The sequence below is a fragment of the Eubalaena glacialis genome, chromosome 2 (assembly GCF_028564815.1).
Source record: "Eubalaena glacialis isolate mEubGla1 chromosome 2, mEubGla1.1.hap2.+ XY, whole genome shotgun sequence".
NCBI classification, from domain to species: domain Eukaryota; kingdom Metazoa; phylum Chordata; class Mammalia; order Artiodactyla; family Balaenidae; genus Eubalaena; species Eubalaena glacialis.
Window position 1 is genome coordinate 20,045,063 of NC_083717.1, and position 27,761 is coordinate 20,072,823.

Sequence of the window (27,761 nt, forward strand, 5' to 3'; positions counted from 1 at the left end):
CACGGGGCTCTGTGTGCCCGCACTGTGCACACACCCATGAAGTCAGACCTAGCCATGTGGCTCATTACATCACTTTCTTCGGGTCTTTGCTCAAATGTCACCTTCTCAGAAAGGTCTCCCCTGACTGTATATAAAATAGCAAACCACTCACCCACCTTTCAGCATTCCACATACCTCTGACTTTACTTTTCTCAATAAACTTTACCACTGTCTGGTATATACTAACTTGTTTATGAAGTGAATTGTTTATCTGTTGTCCCTCTCTTCTGCTGTAATGTAAGCTCTACAGGGGAAGGGAATTTGTTGTATTCATTGCTGTATCCCCATGGGTTAATAAAGCCAGACACACGTCAGGGGCTCCAAAAGTACTCGTTGAGTAAATGAACGAATGGTTATCATAATGCATAATGACCAGTACACATTTAAAATGTTACAGAATTTCAGGAAAGAGTGAATCTCTGTGGGCTGGTCCCCTGGGACCACAGAGGGCGCACATCTTACATTTTAAAGAGGAGCAGTTTTATACAATGATTTTTTTCTGCAAGGTTTGTACAGAATGCTCTGGGGTCACAGGTCACTTCTAGTGGAAGTGACACCCTTGGGTGGAGGGTGATTAGGACTTAGCCAGATGGATGTGCTGGGCATGGGGTGGGTTGGGAGGTTGTACTCCAAGCTGAAGGGCTGGTACAAAAAGAGGCATTAAGGAGCCTGGGCAGGATAATGAGGGGTTTAGTCTGATGGTCTAAAAGAAAAGAGAGGGTCTAGATGCCTGAGAAGAGGAGAAAGGGCATTTTAGAAACTGGGAAGACATGAGAGAAATCCTAGGAAATTGGTTTGCTTGGAGTAGAGAGCCTATTTCTTTTAATAAGTCATCAGATAGAATTGTAATTCAGGGGCATTTTAAACCAGAATGTCTAATCTGATATATTCAGAAATTTATTACAGCATATGCACACTTTTTACAAGCTCCAAATGTTTATATACTAGGGAATTAGAAGCAATGAAGTCCACAGTGATATCTCTATTTTTTATTTTATAAGTTCCAATTGCTGACTCTACAGCATTACATGTATCCTTAAATCAAACAAATATGTGTATAACATGTAAGTTAATAAGTGGATAGTTTCTGAAATTGATGTTTTATATTCTACACATGCTCTACTCTTTATGTACTTTTATGGATTCTCAAATTTGAGTATTAGTGACCAGATGTTACCTACCAATATTTTTACAATTGTTCTACAATGTATGGGATTTTAAATTGTGCATACTTTAAAGAACTCATTAGATTTCATGAAAGATGTTCAATTTCATTCAAATTGGATAAAATGGGTAAGATGTTGTTTAGAAAAGTATTATAAAAACCTTTACATCAAACGTGATTGCATTAAAAACATGGTTATAAAAAGTCAAAACTGTGGGAGGACCTTCAAGATGGCAGAGGAGTTAAGACGTGGAGATCACCTTCCTCCCCACAAATACATCAGAAATACATCTACATGTGGAACAACTCCTACAGAACACCTACTGAATGCTGGCAGAAGACCTCAGACTTCCCAAAAGGCAAGAAACTCCCACGTACCTGCGTAGGGCAAAAGAAAAAAGAAAAAACAGAGACAAAAGAATAGGGATGGGACCTGCACCTCTGGGAGGGAGCTGTGAAGGAGGAAAAGTTTCCACACACTAGGAAGCCCCTTCACTGGTGGAGACAGGGGCTGGGCTGGGGCGGGAAGCTTCAGAGCCATGGAGAGAGCGCAGCAACAGGGGTGCAGAGGGCAAAGCAGAGAGGTTCCTGCACAGAGGATCGGTGCCAACCAGCACTCACCACCTGAGAGGCTTGTCTGCTCACCTGCTGGGGCGGGCGGGCGGGGGCTGGGAGCTGAGGCTCGGGCTTCGAAGGTCAGATCCCAAGGAGAGGACTGGGGTTGGCTGTGTGAACACAGCCTGAAGGGGGCTGGTGTGCCACAGCTAGCTGGGAGGGAGTCCAGGAAAAAGTCTGGACCTGCCTAAGAGGCAAGAGACCATTGTTTCGTGGTGCGCGAGGAGAGGGGATTAAGAGCACCGCTTGAGTGAGCTCCAGAGACGGGCGCGAGCCGCGGCTATCAGTGCGGACCCCAGAGACGGGCATGAGACGCTAAGGCTGCTGCCGCCGCCACCAAGAAGCCTGTGTGCAAGCACAGGTCACTCTCCACACCTCCCCTCCAGGGAGCCTGTGCAGCCCGCCACTGCCAGGGTCCCGTGATCCAGGGACAACTTCCCCAGGAGAACACACGGCGCGCCTCAGGCTGGTGCAACGTCACGCTGGTCTCTGCCGCCACAGGCTCGCCCTGCATCCGTGCCCCTCCCTCCCCCCGGCCTGAGTGAACCAGAGTCCCCTAATCAGCTCCTCCTTTAACCCCGTCCTGTCTGGGTGGGGAACAGACGCCCTCAGGAGACCTACACGCAGAGGCGGGGCCAGATCCAAAGCTGAACCCCAGGAGCCGTGTGAACAAAGAAGATAAAGGGAAATCTCCCCCAGCGGCCTCAGGAGCAGCGGATTAAATCTCCACAATCAACTTGATGTACCCTGCATCTGTGGAATACCTGAATAGACAACGGATCATCCCAAAATTGAGGTGGTGGACATTGGGAGCAACTGTACACTTGGGGTTTGCTGTATGCGACTGACTAGTTTCTGATTTTTATGTTTATCTTAGTACAGTTTTTAGCACTTGCTATCATTGGTGGATCTGTTTATTGGTTTGGTTGCTCTATTCTTTTATTTTTTTTACTTTAAAAATTTTTTTATTTCAATAATTAAAAAATTTTTTTTATTTTAATAACTTTATTTTATTTTATTATTATTATTATTTTCTTTCTTTTTTTTCTCCCTTTTCTTCTGAGCCATGTGGCTTACAGGGTCTTGGTGCTCTGGTCGGGTGTCAGGCCTGAGCCTCTGAGGTGGGAGAGCCGAGTTCAGGACACTGGGCCACCAGAGACCTCCCGGCCCCACATAATATCAGCCGGTGAGAGATCTCCCAGAGGTCTCCATCTCAAAGCCAAGACTCAGCTCCACTCAACGACCAGCAAGCTAAAGCGCTGGACAACCCATGCCAAACAACTAGCAAGACAGGAACACAACCCCACCCATTAGCAGAAAGGCTGCCTAAAATCATAATACAGACACCCCAAAAAACACCGCCGGACATGGTCCTGCCCACCAGAAAGACAAGATCCAGCCTCATCCACCAGAACACAGGCACAAGTCCCCTCCACCAGGAAGCCTACACAAGCCACTGAACCAACCTTACCCACTGGGGGCAGACACCAAAAACAATGGAAACTACGAACCTGCAGCCTGAGAAAGGGAGCCCTCAAACACAGTAAGTTAAGCAAAATGAGAAGACAGAGAAATACGCAGCAGATGAAGGAGCAAAGTAAAAAGCCACCAGACCAAACAAATGAAGAGGAAATAGGCAGTCTACCTGAAAAAGAATTCAGAGTAATGATAGTAAAGATGATCCAATATCTTGGAAATAGAATGGAGAAAATACAAGAAACGTTTGACAAGGACCTAGAAGAACTAAAGAGCAAACAAACAATGATGAACAACACAATAAATGAAATTAAAAACTCTCTAGAAGGAATCAACAGCAGGATAACTGAGGCAGAAGACCGGATAAGTGACCTGGAAGATAAAATAGTGGAAATAACTACTGCAGAGCAGAATAAAGAAAAAAGAATGAAAAGAACTGAGCACAGTCTCAGAGACCTCTGGGACAATATTAAACATGCCAACATTCGAATTATAGGGGTCCCAGAAGAAGAAGAGAAGAAGAAAGGGCCTGAGAAAATATTTGAAGAGATTATAGTTGAAAACTTCCCTAATATGGGAAAGGAAATAGTCAATCAAGTTCAGGAAGCATAGAGAGTCCCATACAAGATAAATCCAAGGAGAAACATGCCAAGACACATATTAATCAAAATATCAAAACTTAAATACAAAGAAAAAATATTAAAAGCAGCAAGGGAAAAGCAACAAATAACATACAAGAGAATCCCCATAAGGTTAACAGCTGATCTTTCAGCAGAAACTCTACAAGCCAGAAGGGAGTGCCAGGACATATTTAAAGTGATGAAAGGGAAAAACCTATAACCAAGATTACTCTAGCAAGGATCCAGCAAGGATCTCATTCAGATTCGATGGAGAAATTAAAACCTTTACAAACAAGCAAAAGTTAAGAGAATTCAGCACCACCAAACTAGCTTTACAACAAATGCTAAAGGAACTTCTCTAGGAGGGAAGCACAAGAGAAGGAAAAGACCTACAATAACAAACCCAAAACAATTAAGAAAATGGTAATAGGAACATACATATCGATAATTACCTTAAATGTAAATGGATTAAATACTCCAACCAAAAGACATAGACTGGCTGAATGGATACAAAAACAAGACCCGTATATATGCTATCTACAAGAGACCCACTTCAGACCTAGGGACACATACAGACTGAAAGTGAGGGGATGGAAAAAGATACTCCATGCAAATGGAAATCAAAAGAAAGCTGGAGTAGCAATTCTCATATCAGACAAAACAGACTTTAAAATAAAGATTATTACAAGAGACAAAGAAGGACACTACATAATGATCAAGGGATCAATTCAACAAGAAGATATAACAATTGTAAATATTTATGCACCCAATATAGGAGCAGTACCTCAATACCTAAGGCAAATGCTAACAGCCATAAAAGGGGAAATCGACAGTAACACAATCACAGTAGGCGACTTTAACACCTCACTTTCACCAATGGAAAGAAATCTAAAATGAAAATAAATATGGAAACACAAGCTTTGAATGACACATTAAACAAGACGGACTTAACTGATATTTATAGGACATTCCATCCAAAAACAACAGAATACACTTTCTTCTCAAGTGCTCATGGAACATTATCCAGGATAGATCATATCTTGGGTCACAAATCAAACCCTGGTAAATTTAAGAAAATTGAAAGCGTATCAAGTATCTTTTCCAACCACAACACTATGAGTCTAGATATCAATTATAGGAAAAAAATCTGTAAAAAATACAAACACATGGCGGCTAAACAACACACTACTAAATAACCAAGAGACCACTGCAGAAATCAAAGAGGAAATCAAAAAATACCTAGAAACAAATGACAATGAAAACATGACGACCCAAAACCTGTGGGATGCAACAAAAGCAGTTCTAAGAGGGGACTTTATAGCAATACAATCCTACCTCAAGAAACAAGAAAAATCTCAAATAAACAACCTAACCTTACACCTAAAGCAATTAGAGAAAGAAGAACAACAACAACAACAAAAAACCCCCAAAGTTGTCAAAAGGAAAGAAGTCATAAAGATCAGATCAGAAATAAATGAAAAAGAAATGAAGGAAACAATAGCAAAGATCAATAAAACTAAAAGCTGGTTCTTCGAGAAGATAAACAAAATTGATAAACCATTAGCCAGACTCATCAAGAAAAAAAGGGAGAAGACTCAAATCAACAGAATTAGAAATGAAAAAGGAGAAGTAACAACTGACACTGCAGAAATACAAAGGATCATGAGAGATTACTACAAGCAACTATATGCCAATAAAATGGACAATGTGGAAGAAATGGACAAATTCTTAGAAAAGTACAACCTTCCAAGACTGAACCAGGAAGAAACAGAAAATATAAACAGACCAATCACAGCACTGAAATTGAAACTGTAATTAACAATCTTCCAACAAACAAAAGCCCAGGACCAGATGGCTTCACAGGCGAGTTCTATCAAACATTTAGAGAAGACCTAACACCTATCCTTCTCAAACTCTTCCAAAACATAGCAGAGGGAGGAACACTCCCAAACTCATTCTACAAGGCCATCATCACTCTGATAGCAAAACCAGACAAAGATGTCACAAAAAAAAGAAAACTACAGGCCAATATCACTGATGAACATAGATGCAAAAATCCTCAACAAAATACTAGCAAACAGAATCCAACAGCACATTAAAAGGATCATACACCATGATTAAGTGGGGTTTATCCCAGGAATGCAAGGATTCTTCCATAAATGCAAATCAATCAATGTGATACACCATATTAACAAATTGAAGGATAAAACCATATGATCATCTCAACAGATGAAATAAAAAGCTTTCAACAAAATTCAACACCCATTTATGATAAAAACCCTCCAGAAAGTAGGCACACAGGGAACTTACTTCAACATAATAAGGGCCATATATGACAAACCCACAGCCAACATCGTTCTCAATGGTGAAAAACTGAAACCATTTCCACTAAGATCAGGAACAAGAAAAGGTTGCCCACTCTCACCAGTATTATTCAACATAGTTTTGGAAGTTTTGGCCACAGCAATCAGAGAAGAAAAAGAAATAAAAGGAATCCAAATCGGAAAAGAAGAAGTAAAACTGTCACTGTTTGCAGATGACATGATACTATACATAGAGGATCCTAAAGACGCTACTAGAAAACTACTAGAGCTAATCAATGAATATGGTAAAGTAGCAGGATACAAAATTAATGCACAGAAATCTCTTGCATTCCTATACACTAATGATGAAAAATCTGGAAGAGAAATGAAGGAAACACTCCCATTTACCACTGTAACAAAAAGAATAAAATACCTAGGAATAAAATTACCTAAGGAGACAAAAGACCTGTATGCAGAAAACTATAAGACACTGATGAAAGAAATTAAAGATGATATAAACAGATGGAGAGATATACCATGCTCTTGGATTGGAAGAATCAACATTGTGAAGATGACTATACTACCCAAAGCAATCTACAAATTCAATGCAATCCCTATCAAACTACCAATGGCATTTTTCACAGAATTAGAACAAAAAATTTCACAATTTGTATGGAAACACAGAAGACCCCGAATAGCCAAAGCAATCTTGAGAAAGAAAAATGGAGCTGGAGGAAGCAGGCTCCCAGACTTCAGACTACACTACAAAGCTACAGTAATCAAGACAGTATGGTACTGGCACAAAAACAGAAATATAGATCAATGGAACAGGATAGAAAGCCCAGAGGTAAACCCACGCACAAATGGTCACCTTATCTTTGATAAAGGAGGCAAGAATATACAATGGAGAAAAGACAGCCTCTTCAATAAGTGGTGCTGGGAAAACTGGACGGCTATATGTAAAAGAATGAAATTAGAACACTCCCTAACACCATACACAAAAATAAACTCAAAATGGATTAAAGACCTAAATGTAAGGCCAGACACTATAAAACTATTAGGGGAAAACATAGGCAGAACACTGTTTGACACAGCAAGATCCTTTTTGACCCACTTCCTAGAGAAATGGAAATAAAAACAAAAATAAACAAATGGGACCTAATGAAACTTCAAAGCTTTTGCACAGCAAAGGAAACCATAAACAAGACGAAAAGACAACCCTCAGAATGGGAGAAATTATTTGCAAATGAAGCAACTGACAAAGGTTTAATCTCCAAAATATACAAGCAGCTCATGCAGCTCAATATCAAAAAAACAAACAACCCAATCCAAAAATGGGAAGAAGACCTAAATAGACATTTCTCCAAAGAAGATATACAGATTGCCAACAAACACATGAAAGGACGCTTAACATCGCTAATCATTAGAGAAATGCAAATCAAAACTACAATGAGGTATCACCTCACACTGGTCAGAATGGCCATCATCAAAAAATCAACAAACAATAAATGCTGGAGAGGGTGTGGAGAAAAGGGAACCCTCTTGCACTGTTGGTGGAAATGTAAATTGATACAGCCGTGGAGAACAGTATGGAGGTTCCTTAAAAAACCAAAAATAGAACTACCATACGACCCAGCAATCCCACTACTGGGTATAAACCTCAGAAAACCATAATTCAAAAAGAGTCATGTACCACAATGTTCATTGCAGCTCTATTTACAATAGCCAGGACATGGAAGCAACCTAAGTGTCCACTGACAGATGAATGGATAAAGAAGATGTGGCACATATATACAATGGAATATTACTCAGACATATAAAGAAACGAAACTGAGGTATTTGTAGTGAGGTGGATGGACCTAGAGTCTGTCATACAGAGTGAAGTAAGTCAGAAAGAGAAAAACAGATACCATATGCTAACTATGGAATCTAAAAAAGAAAATGGTTCTCATGAACCTAGGGGCAGGACAGGTATAAAGACGCAGACGTAGAGAATGGACTTGAGGACATGGGTGGGAGAAGGGTCAGCTGGGACGAAGTGAGAGAGTGGCATGGACATATATACACTACCAAATGTAAAACAGATAGCTAGTGGGAAGCAGCCGCATAGCACAGGGAGATCAGCTCCGTACTTTGTGACCACCTAGAGGGGTGGGATAGGGAGGGTGGGAAGGAGACGCAAGAGGGAGGGGATATGGGGGTATATGTATACGTTTAGCTGATTCACTTTGTTATACAGCAGAAACTAACACAACATTGTAAAGCAATTATACTCCAATAAAGATGTTAAAAAAAAAGTCAAAACTGTTATAAGAAAGAAGGACATTATACATTGATAAAAGGATCCATTCACCAAGAAGATACACACATCAAACATGTATTACACATCAGAGCTCCAAAATATGTGAAGCAAACATTGAAAGGATTGAAGGAAGAAACCCCTCTGTAAAAATAGGAGGAGACTTCAATATGCTACTCTCCATAATATACGCAACAGCCAAACAGAACATCAATAAGGAAATACAGGCCTTGAACATCACTACAAGCCCATAGGATCAATAGATATACACAGAACATAGCATCCAACAACAGCAGAATGCACATTTTTGTCAAGTTCATATGGAACATTCTCCAGGATATGTCAGGCTGCAAAACACAAAAAAATTAAATAAATTTTAAAAGATTGAAATCATACAAAGTATCTTTTCCTATCACAATGGAAGGAAAGTAGAAATCAACAGTGGAAGAAAAACTGGAAAATTCACAAATATGTAGAAATTAAACAACACACAGCCAATGGGTCAAAGAAGAAATCACAAGGGAAAGGAGAAAATATCTTGTGGCAAATGAAAATAAAAACACAACATACTAAAACTTATGGGATTCAGGAAAAGCAGTGCTTAGAGGAAAATTTACAGTTTTAAGTGCTTACATTAAAAAAGGAAGATCTAAAAAATGTGATTGTATGTTGGCAATTTCAAACAGTTGAACCTAGTAAAATTGGTTCATGATTATCTTGGACCTTGGCTTTTCTCTTCTCTTTTCCTCCTTAACTCTCTAAACTCTTTAACTCTCAGTAGGTTTTCCAGTGGCAGCAAAAACAATAAAAGCATATTAATTAGCCTGGAGGATGACAAAGCAGCAGCAGCTGCAGTATTGGGTTTGCACCTGCCCAGGTCTCCAGCCATATCTCCCACCAAGATGTCACACAGTCCCCCATCCTAGCCAGACTGAAACCCCGCAGGACAAAACCGCATACAGGCTGAACCCCCAAAGACAGACCCCAACAGACTGAGCACCTTACGGACGGCACCCCTCAAAGGCTGAACACTCCACAGACTGGACCTTCCACGGATTAAACCCCTCCCAGACTGGACCGCTCACAACAGACTGGATCCCCCATAAACTGAAACCCTCAAAGAACAGATCCCCATAGACTGGACCCCCTACATTCTAAACCCCTCACAGACTGGACCCCTCGTAGACTGAACCCCTCACAGACTAAACCTCTCACAAACTGAAGTCCCCACAGACTGAGGCCCTCACATCCCACCCAGGCTCCTTAAAGCCTCTCTGTGCGACAGCCCTTCAGCCTGGAGCATGGCTCCCCCCACCTACTCCACGCCCAGCACATCCATCTGGCTAAGTCCTAATCACCCTCCGCCTAAGGCCGTTTCCTCCACTGAGGACTTCTGGTGATCCAGAGCTCCCTGCGCAAACCTTGAGGGGTGCGGTGCTGGTGGGTTATGATTGCTCCTCCACAAAGAGAGCCATGGAATCCCCCGACTGCACCCTCATGTGTGTCCCCCCAGCCCCTGCCCACCCACCCAATACTGAACAGAAGTCACAGGCCCTCTGGGCTCTCAATTAGTGCCTGTTGTGAACAGAGAGAAGATTTTGGTAAATTATATGTAAATATATGAAGGTGTCATAGTCAGAAACACTTTTGTCTTCATTATTATGCTTGGCTACTTACAGAAGACTTTCTGTTGGGAGTCATAATTTGTGTTCTAATTAAAACTGTTTCTGGGAACACACAGTATGAATTATGAATACAATATCCACATGAAATAACACTGGCAACCCACAAATAGGGAACTGTTCAAACAGCTTCATACACCAGCTAGTGGAGTAGATAAATCATATTTTCTCTTGGAAGCTGCATATATTTTTGTGTCTTGGACTGCTCAGGAATCAAATTAACATTCTTTAAAGAATGTGTGTTTACTCATTAGTTTTCAGGCTCAGCGGGCAACTAGTCGTACATATCTTAATGCTGTCCTGGAATAAAAGGAATATCAGAAATATTAGAAATATCTGTATCTCGCATGGACCCCCAGGGGGTCTGGACACGGAAGACCCTGGAGACTGCTACAAGGACTTGGTCTTTGTACTTCCCTGGTGGTCCAGTGGTTAAGACTCCCCGCTTCCACTGCTTGTGGCCTGGGTTCAATCCCTGGTTGGGGAACTAAGATCCTACATGCTACACGGTGCGGCCGAAAAGAAAAAAAAAAAAGGACTTGGTGTTGTACTCTGAGATGGGAAGCCAGTAGGAGTTTTCAACAGAGGCATGACAAGGTCTGGCTAACATGCTGAGAAAGAAGAGTGCAGTGGGGAAAGGCTGGGGGAAGAAAGGTAAGTTTTATCCATGATGGTGGAGATGATGAGAAAGTGGCTGGATTCTCGAGATAGTCTCGAGTTGGTGACCACAGGGTTTGCCAATGGATGGGACTGTAGGGCCTAAGAGAAAAAAGGTGAGTCAAGGAAGACTTTGGGTTTTGGCCTGAGCAACTGGAAGAAAGGAGTTTACCATTTGCTGGGATGAGACAGACAGCAGGAGAAAGCAGATTTTGTGAAACGTTCAGGAGTTTATTTTGGATCTGATGAATATGATACAATTCAATAAGAAATATAATCTCATTCTTGAAAAAGTAATTCTGATGTGCCCTTTGAAATGCATCAGCCTGAAGTGTATTTTACTTCCTAAGCTGTTATAGATGTGGAAGGGGAGGAGCTGAGGGCCTGTCCTTTATCATCTCCAGATATGTGGGCTAATACCCCACAAGCAAAGTCAGACCAGAAATAAACTTTAAACAAACTGACTTTTCTTCTGTAATTTACCTCAATGTCATTTTGATCTCACACTATCTAAAGAAGAATATTCCAAAAAGAACTATTCATTATGTTGTACACCTAAAATGAATATAATGTTATAAGTCAATTATCTCTCAATAATAATAAAAAAAAGAACTAAAAAAAGAGAAGAATATTCCAAAAAATAGCATTCTGGGAAAAAAAGATATTTGTCCCAAACCCTGAATAAAATTTAAATACAGACCTCTATAAACAATCAAGTCTCCTTTGCTGCAGTAGCAAAGGAACAAACATGCTACAGTACTCAGAGTCGAAATAGCAATTAGCTAAGTAACGAAATTACTACTGAGCATCCCCTATTATATCTGAGTGTCAGTGCCCAAGATGATGTTTCTTAGGAAACCAGAAACCTCCCAGGCACAAATACTGTGAACTACAGTCCCTCTCAAATGCTGTGTTCTAGATCATCCCCAAGTATTTAGAAATCAAGGACTTTCTAAACTCTCAAAAAAAACAAACAAACCCACTTTCCACTGACCCAGGCAGAAAAAATACAGGAGTCTCAGGAACAAAAACTATTGAGTCTTACTGACAAAAACTAAAACACAACAACAAAAGTAACAATAAAGCCCACAAAATCCTCAAACCAGACCAAAGATTTTCCCAGGATTATATTCTGATCCATTAAGGGTTTCCTTCCTTCCTCCCTCCCTCCCTTTCTTTCTTTTTTGCCATTGCTTTTTAAAAAATCTCACTGATTAAGATAACGAATGGAGGAGAGGAAGGAATAAGAGGGAGGTCAATTCGAATTTTCAAAACATCTGACATAAAACATTTTAAAGGAATATAATCACGACATTCAAATACACTTAATATTTAGGACTAAACTATCAGTGTTTTACCAAATAGAATTCCTTTGGGGACCAACCAGAATCAACGTAAATTGCAGATGACATGATTGTTTAGATAGAAAATGCTAAGAAATCCACAAAACAACTACTATAAACAATAAGTGAATTTAGCAAGATTGTAAGTTAATGTACAAAAATCAACTATTTTTATAACAGAAGCAAGTCACTGGAAAAATGAAGTAAAAACCCATTTACAACAAGATCAAAAAAATATATTTCAGAACAAATTCAACAAAGATATGGAAGACTTACACACTGAAAACAATAAAATAGTAAGAGACATGTTCTAAAGTTCATCCCATTCTGGACACTTTCATGCTCTCCTGCCAACCTATCTTTATATACACTACTGCTCATAAGTATACAATCAAGTTGCTTAGAAAGGTAGAATTCAAATGTACTTGAACTTTATCTCATAAAATTAAAGACCATCTGCAGAGACAAACGGATAAAATAATTCCATAGAGAAAGTAGTCTGCATTGAGGACCTATTATTTATGACCGACTATCTCCCACACATTTTTTTCATTCAGTACTCACTATAGCCCTCTATGTAAATATTATTATTATTATGTAAAATTTTTTTCAGTAAGGAAACCGATAAGAAAGGCCCAGCTTCCAGTAAGAAAGGCCCAGTTATTTGCCAAAGTTCACCCAGCCAGTAAGAGGCAGAGCTGAGACATACATATTTGGGGTGCTTTCCTCTTATTTAGTGACGGTTTCATAAACAGAGAACTTAAAGCAAGTGAATACATATAGCTTTGGATTCAAGTATTAATATTTTGTTTTTTGCATCGCCAATAAAAAAGCACACATTTAAATGTACTACGGACATTTTGTGGGGCTTTTTCTTGTCACCAAAATGTCCTGTTTTTCCTATTGGGCAGTCAATATTTGGTGGGAAAGTGATTCACCTGCTTCTTTAAGAGTTGATTCTGTATAAAAGAAAGTCACATGAGTTTCTAGGAAGGATATCAGATCTGGGGGGAACTAGAAATGTGGTGAATAGTAAAACAAACAGAATAGCAAGAAACTAGGAAAGATCGCACTTAAGATACTGAAAATTAACATGGAGTCAGCAGTCACTGCCTGTCTAACGGCAGACGACAACACATAAACCTGTAAAACTGCTGGTCATCACCTAGGACTGTCATTTGTCAGAGAAAAATTGCCCACATGCTTCCAACTTGGACACTTTTATAAGTGTTTATACAAAAGTGTCATAATCTACTAAAAATACTTTAAAAATAATGAAAGATTAAATAAATGCATTGATGAAAACTTATTTGCATCCTAACATGATTCCAAGTTAATGTGTTGTTTAAACATTCATAAGAAAAAGGAAAATCGATGAAAAAGAAATTGTTAGCCTGACCCTCAAATCTTCTAAATACCTTTGGAAATTCAAAGTCTGAAAATCATTAATAAATAATGAAATCTAAGTATATATTCTGACCTTCAGCAAAAATCCTCTTTGGTCATTAAGCTCAATAGCACAGTGTTCCAGAATTTACTCAAGTCGTGGTGAAAATGTAGCACTCTGATACAGTTTCCGTCACTTAATTATAACAAATTTAGTCCTGGAATACTCCTACGAATTACATCACTTAGAATAAAGCATTTGTGTATGTGGGCAGGCTAATTTCACCTCACATTAGAAAAAAAACAAACAAAAAAACACCTGTTCAAATATAGCCTCTACCTACATATTCAGCTTTCTTATTTCTTCCACCTTCTGGCAAGCTCCAGAGTTACTGGAATGCAGAAATATTCTAAAAGGGGTCTATGATAATGGCGTAGTCCGACTCCAATTATACGTCTCATATGTTTGGCATGAATCACATGTGCATTTATCTGCCAGCAGAAGAGGGGAAGGGAAGGGACAGAACACACAGCTACCATCTGCTGCCATCCCCCAGCCTCCCTAGAAATGAAGACAAGGGTGGGAGTTTCTCCTGGAGACAGGAGCAGAGTGTACTTCACAGTGGGCCCACTGAAGTGCTTTCAGGAAGCAACATTTGGACCTCGCACATTAAAAAAGCAAAAGAGACATCCTAAATAGAGCGACCCTGCAATAGTAGCATTGGATTCCATTGTGAAGACTCCAGATTTTCGGTCTGATCCAGCAGCTGCAGATGAGACCAAGTGAGGTCTGAAGACCACTGTTCTTAGACGGACGCATTCTTGCCCACTGTCCTACAGTTCTCACCACTCCCTGCTGTCTTTCCCGGCCCACTCCATTAATTTATTTTACCACCTGGCCCTTTAGGCATTTGAGTTTGCAACCCCTGGTCTGCACTCATCAATTAAACCAGGTACTTACAGCTGCATGACCAAGTACAAGTGATTTGGGCTTTCATAGATGTCTTCCAGGGCCACAATGTTTTCATGCTTAATCCTGAAAGAAAAAAAAAAGCACACACACAGAATAGTAAGTACGAGACATGCAAACTTTTTTTAAAAAAAAACAGATGTCATTATAGCAAAAAGTTCTAAGACAGAATCTAAACTCCTTAAGGCAACATTTTTAAGACACCTCTCCATCTTGTCCCCAAACTTTTTCCCAGACCCATCTCCCATGCTCTCTGCTCTTCTTCTTTCTGGAGGCTCTATATCTTGCAATGTAGCAATACTGGATGAACTATCACTGCTTCATGTATATCCCACTCCCCTGGCATTTATTCATATGAATCCCAGGAATGGGCCAAAATCCTATTATCTTGCAGGGCCCAACTCAAATGGCTGAGCCCCCAAGGAGAATTTAATTGCTCCCTCTTCTGTAGTCTCACAATGGCCAGAACAGACTGGCCTGAAGAGTCCACTGTATGCAAATCCATCCCCATAATAGGCTAGATCTTCCAGGGAACAGTTTCGTTGTCATGTTCCTGACTCCAGTGTAAGCAATGGAAAACCAGACTGACCTCCTCATTGGGGTTCTAGTCACCATCGCCAGCAAAGGTCAGTTCAGTACCCCAAGCGAGCTAGACTGGTGCTACCCCAAGAGTGGTTCCCAAACAGGCAACACCAGCGTCTCCTGGGAGATTGTGAGAAATGCAAATTCTCAGGCTGGGCCCCATCATACAGAATCAGAATCCCTGAGGCCGGGGCCCAGGAATCTGCCTTAACAAGATCCTCAGAAGATCAGCCTGCACAAAGCTGGAGAAATTCTGTATCAAACCAGGGCTTCCCAAACCTCAGGGCGCACATGAATCACCTGGGGTTCTGGCTCCACTGCACACTCTGATTCAGTGGGTCCAGGACAGGGCCCGAGAGTCAGCATTGCTGACAAGCTCCCAGGAGATGCTGATGCTGCTGGTCTGCGGACCACGCTGGGAGCAGCAAAGTCCTAACGACAGAACAAAGGGAGAAGGAAACAGTCCAATTCTAGCCCCTCGAAATACCGATTAGGAACAGCCTCTGCTTGGAATGTAAGGTTTGGTATTTGTTTAAAGTATTTCAGAGAAGAATCATTTCATTATGAGCTAATTAGCTCTTATGACATACTTTTTCTCTGAAATGACTGTGGAGCCATTTAAAAGCAAGCATTGAACGGGCAGATCCCTGTGAACCCTTGAAAGCAGGGACTACATCTTACTCATTCTGTTTCCCCTTAGTACCTAGCATAGAGTTGCTTGATAAATGTTTGCTGAATGAATAAATGATATTTAAGGCTTTTGCTCCTAAACGGCAAGTCATTATTTATTTAGGGAAAATGGATGCAATTTTCCTAAGTGTGAGCTGTCTTCCCCTCAAAAGAAGTTTATAAGGAATATTATCTTCCCTTTGAGCAGATGAAAGAAGAGAACAAAAGAATGAACTAAGAGAGGTAATGTTTTGCTTTGATTGCTGCGGCTCTTATTAGCCAATGCAGTTGATGTGTAGGAAGTGAGAAGACAGAGTATCCCAAATTCACATTTCACCCGCTTCTGACGTGGAGAACCTAATTATTTGTTAGCAATGGTTTCTGTGGTGCCTGAGCAAAATAACACCAGCAACACATCATGTGAACCAACTAAACTATGCCACCAAGGAAACCATGGGAGATTAATTTGGAACTGCTGAGACCCTAGGTGTCTGTGGAAGTATCATTATTGGACACACCTGAAAGAATATGACAAAAACAGTATACAGTGTATGGATTTTCCCTCTTTTCAATTAAAAAAAGTTGCCATTGGAATCAATCACATGGGCACGAATATTTCCTTTCAGTGAAGTTAATTTAGGGGTTAATTAACAGCTTAAATTCATGGGAACAGGAAAAGAATGGGGTTTATATGGAGAGTTGCCAGATAAAATACAGGGCACCCAGTTAACACTTGATTCTAGATAAACAATGAACACTTTTAAAATGTAAGTGTGTCCCAAACATTGCATTGTTGTTTATCTGAAATTCAAATGTAACTGGGTGCTAGATCCAGCCACCCAAGTACATGAATCACAGTCAGTGAGCCTCCAAACTGGGCTTAGGGGTTTGTACCTGGAGTCCCAGCTTCCCTCAGAGGTTCAGCCAAGAAGACAATTTGAGCCCTGGACTACAGCCATTAATATTCAACTATATACAAAGAATCAACTATGTACAAAGCACTTGCCCAGCCAAAGTAGGAGACTCTAATAAATTAAGAATATAAATCCCTTCTTTGGATGCAGGGGCTAGAGAAATTAGAGTCTATTTAACCGTTATGTCTTATGTAAGTTCTTACAGTGGCTGAAATGATACTGCTACTGACTCTCCTTCTTAGCAGATGAATCAATCAAGCAAGCAATCATTTCCTGACTTTCTGCTCTGTGTCTGATACAAGAAAAGTATAAAATAAGGTTTTTCCCTCCAAAATCTTATCACCTTGATGGGGAGACCCATGAAGCAATTAGGGAAGAATTAAATGCTACGCTCTGCAGAATTGTTAAATTCAGAGAAAGCAAGGCCCTGGGTCAGGATTATGGTGAAGGCCTCAAAAAATGATGGAGGTTGAGCTGGGTTGGGTAATTTGTGAATAAGCATATTAGAAATTTCAAAGACATCTTAAAATGGCCTCTTAAATGTCTCTTAAGAAAACTGGTTTAATTCACTTGTAAATGTTAGAACGTGATCGAAGAAAACATCCTGGTCCCCCAGAGCTGTTCTCAGATACTTTATTCCACCCTCAGATTCCTTAAGATATACAAAAACTGAACTTAAATTTTTTACATTATTTCAGTACCTAGGTTATCTTCACAAAATGCCGTGTGAATATCCATCCACACATCTCTGGGCGCCCACCATGTACCAGGCACGTGACTAGGAATCACAGCAGCGACATCTCAGCCCTCACGGAGCTCAATCTTTCTTCTGTTTACCAGAAATCATCCTCGTTGTAATTAGTATTGACTCCTGGGAGCCACACAGAACAAGCTTACATATCATATAAGCTCTTCTCATTTATCTTGCAAATATTTGAGGGATATAATTTCCCTACTTAGTTTACTCTTCCTATCATCGACCAATTCCCCTTCAACATGGTTTATATTCCTACCATCATGTTATTGTCACTCTTGTTTGTCCAGACTAGAGCATTCAGAACTGAAAGTCATGATCCCAGTGTAAGATATAGCACCAAGAACAGCATATTAAATAATAGAGTAGAACTATTAACCATCATGAGCTGGATATTATACTTTTTGCAAATGAAGTCTAACATTAGGTTCACTTTTTTAGGCAGCTGCACAACTGTTGGCATATAAAGAAGACAAGCTCCATGGGGGTAGGAATTTTTGACTATTTTGATCACTATTGTCTCACCAATGCTAAGAAAAGGGCATGGCAGGTAGTACTTTCAATACATGTTAGAGTGAATGAATGAATGGATGGATGAATGGAAGAATATAAAGTTTAGGGTCAATTAAATGACCAGATCATTTTTACCTGAACTTCTACCAAACAAGATCTCCTTTCTTACTCAGGCTTGACCTTTTGAGCTTAACGTCTTCGCCTTCGCTTCATTCAGCTCAATCTTTTGGGTTCCATGCAATGCTTCAAATGATCGGAAATATTCTGAATTTTGATTCTTTCTATTATAGTTACTACGCCTCTCCACTTTGGGCCATCTGCATATTTTGTTGGTACACATTCATACTGTATGTCTTCATCCAAATTCCTAGTTAAAGTCTTAAGTGAGAGAGTTACATGCCAGAACTCCATGGTATTCCACCAGAGACTCCATCAAGAAAACCAAGACATTAATCAGCTGGCTTCAATGGCTGCTGAGTTACAAACCCAGCACTTTTAGCCCATATTTTACTGTACTAACCATAAGTAGACAATTAGATTCTTGGCTGAAATGGCATTCCTCACTTTTACACAGCACATAATACTATTTGAAAGGGAAATGGAATGTTTGGGAAGTTTTGTTCTTAGTTAACCCATGGTGACTCCTAGCAATCACTACAGTCTTTACTAAATGATTATAAACCATATGCTTAATTTACTGTTCCAGAACTCGGCTGTGCATTGGAGTCAAACTTCCCTGTCTATACATCTCATAGTCTACCTTTTTCATATTTGGAAAATTTGCCGACATCTCTTATATTGTTTTCTCAAATATTTCAACTGTGACTTTTTTGCGATAAGTGCAATTTCCTTAGTCCCCTGGGATGTAACACATCTAAATCTGGTGAACTAATTTTATAACTTTCTTTAGGCCCCACTTACATAGCTGTTTTATACATACCATTTACTGTCAACTCTGTGTCAAAACTATACTAAGTATTTTTAAGGATTTCATTTAATACAGCAATGCTACAAAGTAGCTATCATTCTCCCTACTTTTAAAAGAGGAAAACTAAGACCCTCAAGAGGCTAAGAAAGTATTCCAAGGTCATACAACTACTAACTGGAATTGCCAAGATTCTAACTCCCAAGACCCTGTTCAAGCACTTATGTTATAACTTCATATTAACTATTAACTATGAGAATATCAAACAGTTCACATAAATTCAGTTATTTGCACAGAATTACAACACCTAAAGTATTAAATTTCATAACTAACAATATAATATCCACTTCTGAGGGGAGTGGGGCAGAGATTTGTTCTACTATCCTGAAATCTACTTGAAGCTCTCAAGATACTTGGTTATAAACATTCTGACAGATGAAATCCCAGCGGGTCAAAGGGAACCAGAGGAAGAGATATTCAGACACAGAAGGAACAGTTAGGAGTCCAGAAATGACAATTAGGAAGAGCCTTGCATCAACCTACATCTGCTGGTATCATCAGAAGGGGGAAGAAAGTGGACAGAGAAAAGAGGTGGGGCATCTCAGCTATAAGCAAATGAAAACCAAGTTTCTGTTAACCTTGCATAGCTAAATACCTGTAGGTCAGCACTCGGTCTCTCCAAAACACGGCCAAGAGGACCTTCAAACATGAGGAATGTCCACCCTCAAACAGCAATCCTTTCTAAAATATGCATAATTCAAAAGAATAATGTCACTGAAAGCAACTCTGTGATGAAAAGAACCTCTCTTAATTTTAATCACTTATCTGCCAGGCCCAAAGTAAGCAATGTCTGGTATATTTATGTACAGAGGGTAAATGGTTTAGGTGGTAATCTTCTCTAAAGTCTCCATAATCTACAATAATGGACAGAAGAGGTGGATAGAGGGAAGTGGGCCCAGGCAGAGAGAGGGAGAGAAAAGTTGAATGGGAAAACAGTATATGGGCACTGAGGCAGACTTCTGCCTGCATGGTAACTGACAGCCAAGCAAGAAAACCCCAGAAAGAGCCAGGAAAACATTTTAAAGTTAATTCATGCAAAAAATCGTGCCAAATGCACAAGTAGGCACCATTCCAAACCCCCAGGCTGGAGAGAACATCAGGACCCAAAGGACAGGCATCCTATTGACTACACATGCTCCTATGAAATGATAGTGACATCATTTCTCCCTCTGGTCTAATTCTCCATGGTCCAAGGAACCACACATTTTGAACTCCATATAAACTGAGGAAAGTTAGAAAAACACAAAAGAGAAGAGAAGAGAAAGGAAAATCCAACATTTTTTGCTTTTTTTCATCCTATCATGATCACTGATTCACTGATCTGGAGCGGGGGGGGGGGGGGGGGGGGGAACCATGGCAGCAATTATGAGCACTAAGAGAATTACCAGAAGGAAAGGCAACAAAACACCTTTCCTCCGGGTGGTCCTTGGAAAAGGTCACTTATCTACTCAAGTTACAGAGGCCACAAGAAGGTAAGAGATGGAAGGAAATATAATCAGAAGGGGCAGACACTAGACACGGTGATTACTAGTGAAAGCAGAATAAAGATGGTGGAGGAACCGATCTCGGCGCAGGCGCACAAGGCGGGAGTTACGTCAATGAGCCGCAACCAGCTTCCTGTCCTCCTCTCACAAGCACTTCCGGGTTAACAGTCCAGTCCAAGAAAGTTCTCCCTCAGGGGAAAAGCAGGTCCCTCTCAGGCAAAGACCTAAAGGACCAGGTCTTTCACCACCCACCACTCTTATCTTTTTCTAAACAGCCCAGAAAGTTTAAATTTCATTCACAAAAAAGACGCTATGGTTCTCTGGCATGGCAAATGGCCTCAAAAATATTTGAAGAATATTCTGACGTCTTGGCAGTCTTGATTTTTCTAAGTACCTATGATTTCCTTTTTTTTTTCTTTTTTAATAAACAAAATCATTTCCTCCTTTCTTGGGTCAGATTTTTCTCTCCCTCTTGTTATAAGCAGTACAGGAAACAATGCTGCGAAAATCAGGATATTGTCAGTCACAAGGGAAAGTGATAAAGTTGAAATATTTGTCAGGTGGTATTAAAAAAATACCTTTCCTTTTTATAACTTAACAGGCGCATTCACAGACATTACCGCATTTCATTTTCCCAACAACGCTATAAAGCAGGCATTATTATTCCTATTTTATAGATGATCACTCCTGGTTTATAACCACTTAATCATTCTCCTATCTTCCCTCTGGTCTGGCTCTCTTTCTAACCATTCTCCATGCTGTTTCCTGAGCCATCATCCCACAATATAGAATTGATCAAATGTCTTAGAATGAAATTCATCAATGGCTCTCCACAGTCCAGAATAAAGTCCAAATGACTTGACATGACCTACAAGGTGCCATATTGCTTGGTCCTCACCCGTCCATTCCATCTCATCCTCTACCGCTGCCCCATACCAGAACTTAACTGGACCCAGGCAGTTCTCAAACACTAGTGCACACCTTCCTCTCTGGCCACATAGCTGTGCTCATTCCTCTCTTATCTTCTTATTAAACTACTCATCCTCCGAGACCCATCACTTCCACTGTGAACCCCTTGCTATCCCCTACCTCTTGCAGGCCTGATTCCCTCTCCTCTGGGCCACCCCAGTTCTTTCATCACCTTGTCTTTGTACATACTGCACTGTATCCATCTGTTTGTATGCATATGTGTGTACATAGTTAAATGGTTTTATTTGCAGAGAATAAAAGTCTAGAAGGATACATGTTAAACCGGTAAATGAGTACCTCAAAAAGTGTGCTATAGGATGGGAGGAAATTTTCACCTTCCAGTTTTTCTTAACTGAGGTTCTTCATCTGAACAGAACAGAGAAAAATGATATGAGTGACTATTTTCTCAGTTCTCCCAAGGATGGCACTATACTAGTTGCATAGGAGAGAAAGTGAATTCACTATACACAATAAATGCTTTAGGGAATTAGGGCCTGATTCTCTCACTGAACCCAAGTAGAGAAAGGTTGATGGACTGTTGTATTGCCAGACTTTTACAAAGAGGTAATTTTTAAAAGGCTCTTGATCAAAATCATCAACACCTGATTCACCAAAATGTATCCATAATGCTGGACACAAAGAAACACATATTGATTAGTTTAAGCGCTCAAGCAATCAAGAGATAGGTTGGGGGCTTCCCTGGTGGCGCAGTGGTTGAGAATCCGCCTGCCAATGCAAGGGACACAGGTTCGAGCCCTGGTCCAGGAAGATCCCACATGCCGCGGAGCAACTAAGCCTGTGCGCCACAACTACTGAGCCTGCGCTCTGGAGCCCATGAGCCACAACTACTGAGCCCATGTGCCACAACTACTGAGCCTGCGCTCTAGACCCTGTGCTCCACAACAGGAGAGGCCACCGCAGTGAGAGGCCTGCGCACCGCAACGAAGAGTAGCCCCCCGCTCTGAGAAAGCCCGTGCACAGCAACGAAGACCCAATGCAGCCAAAAATAAATAAATAAATTTAAAAAAAACAAACAAAAAAAGAGATAGGTTGGGTCTCAGCTCTGACACATCTAACTGCAAGATTTTGGACAAGCCTTTAAATACTTTCCGACTTGATTTCCTCATTTGTTAACTGAACATTAAATTATGTGGCTTCATTATCTATCTATACACACACATATATATACATGTAGAGAAGAAAAAATATTATATATATACACATACATGTACCATGTTACATATATAGAGAGATCCCCCAATGCAGGGGACACGGGTTCGAGCCCTGGTCTGGGAAGATCCCACATGCCATGGAGCAACTAAGCCCGTGCGCCACAACTACTGAACCTGTGCTCTAGAGCCCATGTGCCACAACTATTGAAGCCCACGTGCCTAGAGCCCGTGCTCTGCAACAAGAGAAGCCACTGCAATGAGAAGCCCGCGCACCACAACGAAGAGTAGCCCCCGCGCACCACAACTAGAGAAAGCCCGTGCACAGCAACGAAGACCCAACGCAGCCAAAAATAAATAAATTAAAAAAAAAAAAAAAGAATATAGGGGACTTCCCTGGTGGCGCAGTGGTTGGGAGTCCTCCTGCCAATGCAGGGGACACGGGTTCGAGCGCTGGTCTGGGAGGATCCCACATGCCGCACAGCAGCTAGGCCCATGCGCCACACTGCTGAGCCTGCGCTCTAGAGCCCTCAAGCCGCAGCTGCTGGGCCCACGTGCCGCAACTGCTGGGGCCTGCGCACCTGGAGCCTGTGCTCCGCAACGAGAGAGGCCACCGCCGTGAAAGGCCCGCACACCCCAACAAGGAGTGGCCCCCGCTCGCCACAACTGGAGAAAGCCCGTGTGCAGCAACGAAGACCCAATGCAGCCAATAAATAAATAAATAAATAAATAAATAAATAAATAAATAAATAAATAAAAGAATATAGGCCACTCCAGGAAAGACGAGAATTCAAAATCCAAAGCTTCGAATCATCTTTTTTCGATGCCAGCAGATGAGGCTGTAATCAACAGGACACTAAGGAGCAAAAGACTGGTATCTAAATCAACTACATCTTAAGAATGCAAGCCAATTTCTTTGTTTTTTTAAGGATTAAGTACCACATGTGATATTTTCTCATTTTGAAATGAGTTTTGCTTTGAATCCTTCAAAACAAACAAACAACAATTAAAACCTTATGCATTGCTGACCATATGTTCAAAAAAGCATCTCAGGCATCCTTAGTACAATTCAGGCTACACAGGGTGGAGGCCTGGCCAGCATTTGTACATAAGGAGGCAGGGCTGGAGCCTGTAATGGTACCACGGGAGGGGCGCTAACTAGGCTGGCTCTGTCTCTAGGGGAAAATGATGGACATTCTCTCGGTCACATCATTTTCCAGAGTCTTAGTTTCCTCATCTAGAAATTAACTAGGCAAACAGGATACTCCCTCAGGTCCTTTCCAACTCTAACAATCAACGAATTCAAAATTAAGGAGGCAAAGTATATTGAGGTATAAAAGATCCCACAATGCTTGATTCTAAGCCAATATTCAGTGTTCTCCAGGATACTGCTTGCTACACAGAAACCTGGATAACGAGTCATGCTTCAACAGGCTCTTTTGCGTGGGTAAGTTTGTCAGTTAGACATGGAATAGAATTTCTTGAGATAAGAATCCATTCACATGGAAAAGACCTTCTTTTCCCTCTCCCAAAGTCAGCTTCTACAAGGCCCTGAACCAACAGAGAAAGGACGAAGTGATTTGTTCATGTCTGGAATAACTCCAGAAGTTCCAACCAAGGCCTGGTTGCCTTTAGTCCAAAGGAGAAATAAGTTAGGCCCAAATCAGCGCGAAAAACCCAGCGCCTGGCACATACCAACACTCAGCGAGTATTGTAGAAGAATGGATAAATGAATGAACAATTAATTCCAGCCTTCCTAAAGTCTTACAGACCAAAGGCACTCAAAAGCTGGGCACCTGAATCAAAAAAGGTTAGAAGATTTGACCCTGTGTAATTCTTTCCTACTCCTATTACCACCCATGATAAATTACAGGTGGGTCTCAAAATTGGCTGTATGTTAGAATTACCTGAGGAGTTTTAAAATATATGACACCTGGATCTAGTCCCTGGACATTATGATTAAATTGGCTTGGGAAGTAGCCTAGGCTTCCGGATTTTTTTGGAAAAAAAAAAAAATCCAAGTGATTCAAATGCAAAGTTTGAGAACCACTGGTAAGTTACTGTGTTAATGAAAACCTTAGATGGTGAGGAAGGATTTACCTTTAAATACTTGGCTGAATACATTTATTTCATAATTGATCTGATTTAAAGGTAAGATTCAGGGTGTCCTGAGGATAAAGGTTCAAGGCAACTTGGCCAACTATTAGTCCTCTAGGAAAAATATGAAAAATTAACAATTTTCAACGGTTAACCATACCATTTCTATGTATTTCTTAGTAAGGCTTTGAAACACTAACACATTTAAGGGAATGTTGTGATTTCCTTCTCTGGATTTTTGGGTAACTTTCCGTCAAAGGGTAATATACATTTCTCTGGATGTTTTAACATGAGAATAGACGCCTTGGACTCCTGGAGAACATAAGGCACTCACCTGCCTGGAAACAGAGATAAAGTCTTGTAACTTTCATTTACTAGCTCCACTGATATGAAAACACAGTCTCCAAAGGCACCTTAGAAGGAGAATCTCAGAAAGCTTGTTCCAGGTCCACTGCAGCTAATTCCAAGGCGAATTCAGAAGCCACGCCCATGTGAGATCCTGTGATGACCTATAACCAGGTGCCGATGGCCTGGGCTGCATCCTGCAGCTTCATCACAAACACCCTGTGCCCCAGACTGAAGACACTGGGCTCGCGTTCAAGAAGCATCTTAGAGGCTTCTAGCTCTGAACACTTGCATTCATGTGAGTATAAAGGAAAGGGGACCAAGACAATGCATTGGAATCTTGGGAAAAGGCATCATATCCTTTTTTTTTCCTACCGTGAGAGCCCTGTGTTTTCTCTGTGCTGATACCCACAGCAAGGTCCTGTATTTCACAACTTGAATCCAGGACTCTGCGAAGTCCGTAGGTGCCCAGAATGGCTCAGGGGCCTGGCCCTGGCACAGCACAGCCTGCACATGGACACAGAGCCCCGGGAGCACAGGTAAGAAACGAAGAGGCACAAGTCTGCTGCCTGTTCTCCTTGCAGATAATGAAGCATCAGGGCCTGGGGAGCACGATCCTGGGCAGCTCCCTAAATCTGCTGGAATATTGTGCTGTTTATTGATAAAGCGAGAAGCAAGTTATAAAAGAAAAAGTTGGGATGAAAAAGAGTAAGAAGGAAAAAGAGAGATGGAGAGAAGTCTGCTCTGAACAACTGTCTCCCGTCGGCTCCATTTCTGACTTAGGAGGATGGAACTTGTGCTGTAAAACGCTCCTCGCTGTTCCAGGAAAGTGCCCACGTTCAGAGACAACAAACACCAAATCGAGCGTTCTTTAGCTTTTGCACAGCAGTAATTAATGCCGTCACACAGCTCGCTCAGGTCAGCCCCAGGCTTCAGAAGATCAAGTGCATTCAATGGAAAAAAAACAGTGTTCAGGCACTTACGTGGTGGGAATTCATGAGGGTGTTTGTGGCTGGTTGTGTGCTTTATATATATATATAATTTTTAAAAACACAGAGATAATCGCCATGAGTGTCTAATAACAGCAACTCTGTATTCTTTCTTGAGAAAGCAAGAGCAAGTTTCTTCATACCTGAGATTAGAGGCACGATTAGAAAGAACAGCATGTTGGACTTCCCTAGTGGTCCAGTGGTTAAGATTCTGCGCTTCCACTGCAGGGGGTGCGGGTTCCATCCCTGGCCAGGGAAGTTCCGCATGCCGTGCAGTGCGGCCAAAAAAAACAAAAAAGAAAAAAGAAAGAACAGCATGTTTTGCTTTGTCGATGATTTGTTAAAAGGATGTGTCTGATATATGCATCGCCTCTCCAAATCGCAGTTTTATGGTGGATGGGTGTGAAATGCTGAGGCAGTTTGGAGTTTATAGTTTTATGATGTCCTGCTAATAAAAGATGATGATAACCCAGGGGATGAGCGCCAGGGCTGTGAGCAAATTCTCAGGAATGATACTATTCACAGATGGTGGCTCATAAACTAATTGCTATTCACCCAGCTTTCTATTCAGAGTTTAAAGGAGAATTAGGAAAGCAATTGTGCTGTGAGGGAGAAGGGGATGGGAGAAGTCCAGCCACACGGATTGTCCCTGACAACTACACAAGGGTAGCCGGGGAGGGGAGGGTGGCCGTCCCTGGGCTCCTCGGCTCAAGCAGAGCAGCTGACATGCTCAGGCGGTGGCCACGGTCAGCAAGCCAAAGAGGGGGGAGGGTGGGCCAGGCTGAGGTCATACACAGCCCGCCGGGTGCATTTTAGGTGACTGCCTTTTTCAGAGCAAAGCCATGGAGACTTTTTTCCTCCAAACATCCAAGCATCTTAGTCCAACGGCCAGACTTCCTTGAGGTCACTTTGGACCCATGCTTTCCAATCTGGTTTCTCCCAAATCCTCCAGGTTCTCAATAAATATTTTAGAAACCATCATGAAATACAACTTTCACAGATCCAACTCTAATAGATACCAAATGTGAACACAGTGGAAACTACCAGCATGTTCCCTTGTGTTCTCCTTGAGAGCCTTTGTAATAAATAAAAGTTATAAAATTGGATTTATGTCACACTGATGAAATACTATTATTTCTTACCTGTTTGTGTACTGGGGCTCTATATGTATAAGAATTTATTTTTTAATTTTTTTCTGTATGTATAAGAATTTATTCTTTTTCCTTTTTAAAAAAACTTATTTTTTTAAAAAAGAAGAAAAGAAAACAAAAATGATAGGGAAAAAGGAAACCAGTGCACTAAATAATACAAAAGTGAATTAAAAAGTTTCTTCCCTACTCTACCTAGAGAAGACTAGTATTATGAATATATTTTCAGATACACAGGGAAGACCTGTCCTCAGAAAGTCATTCCCCAAGATGGTAATGTTCTTCTTCCTGAATCGTTGGTCTCTTTAGAGTTATTTTTTTTAACTTAACGTTAAAATCAGGAAGAAGCCAACCACGCAACAACAGAGACAGGAAGGGGGTGAGGAGCTACGTATACACATATGTACACACGTGTACACAGGCATCCACGCACACACATATGTATATACATACACACATACATACATTTTGGGGCCACTCTCCTTAAGCCCAGTCTGAAGTCACACAGTGCTGGATCTAACAGCACTGGAGTTGCTATTCCACCAGAGGCTGGGGGGCAGTCAGCACTGTGGAATACACTCTCGCAGG

At 41.1% G+C, this 27,761-nt stretch overlaps 1 protein-coding gene across 3 annotated transcripts in view; it reads right to left on the reverse strand.

Moving 5' to 3' along the window:
• The window catches only part of CAMK1D (calcium/calmodulin dependent protein kinase ID), a 418,443-nt gene that overhangs the window by 141,446 nt on the left and 249,236 nt on the right, over positions 1-27,761 (reverse strand). For all 3 annotated transcript variants that reach the window (XM_061179320.1, XM_061179340.1, XM_061179330.1), the window contains one exon: positions 14,547-14,621. In XM_061179320.1, the coding sequence (XP_061035303.1) occupies positions 14,547-14,621 (75 nt within the window). The remainder of the gene's footprint in view (positions 1-14,546; positions 14,622-27,761) is intronic.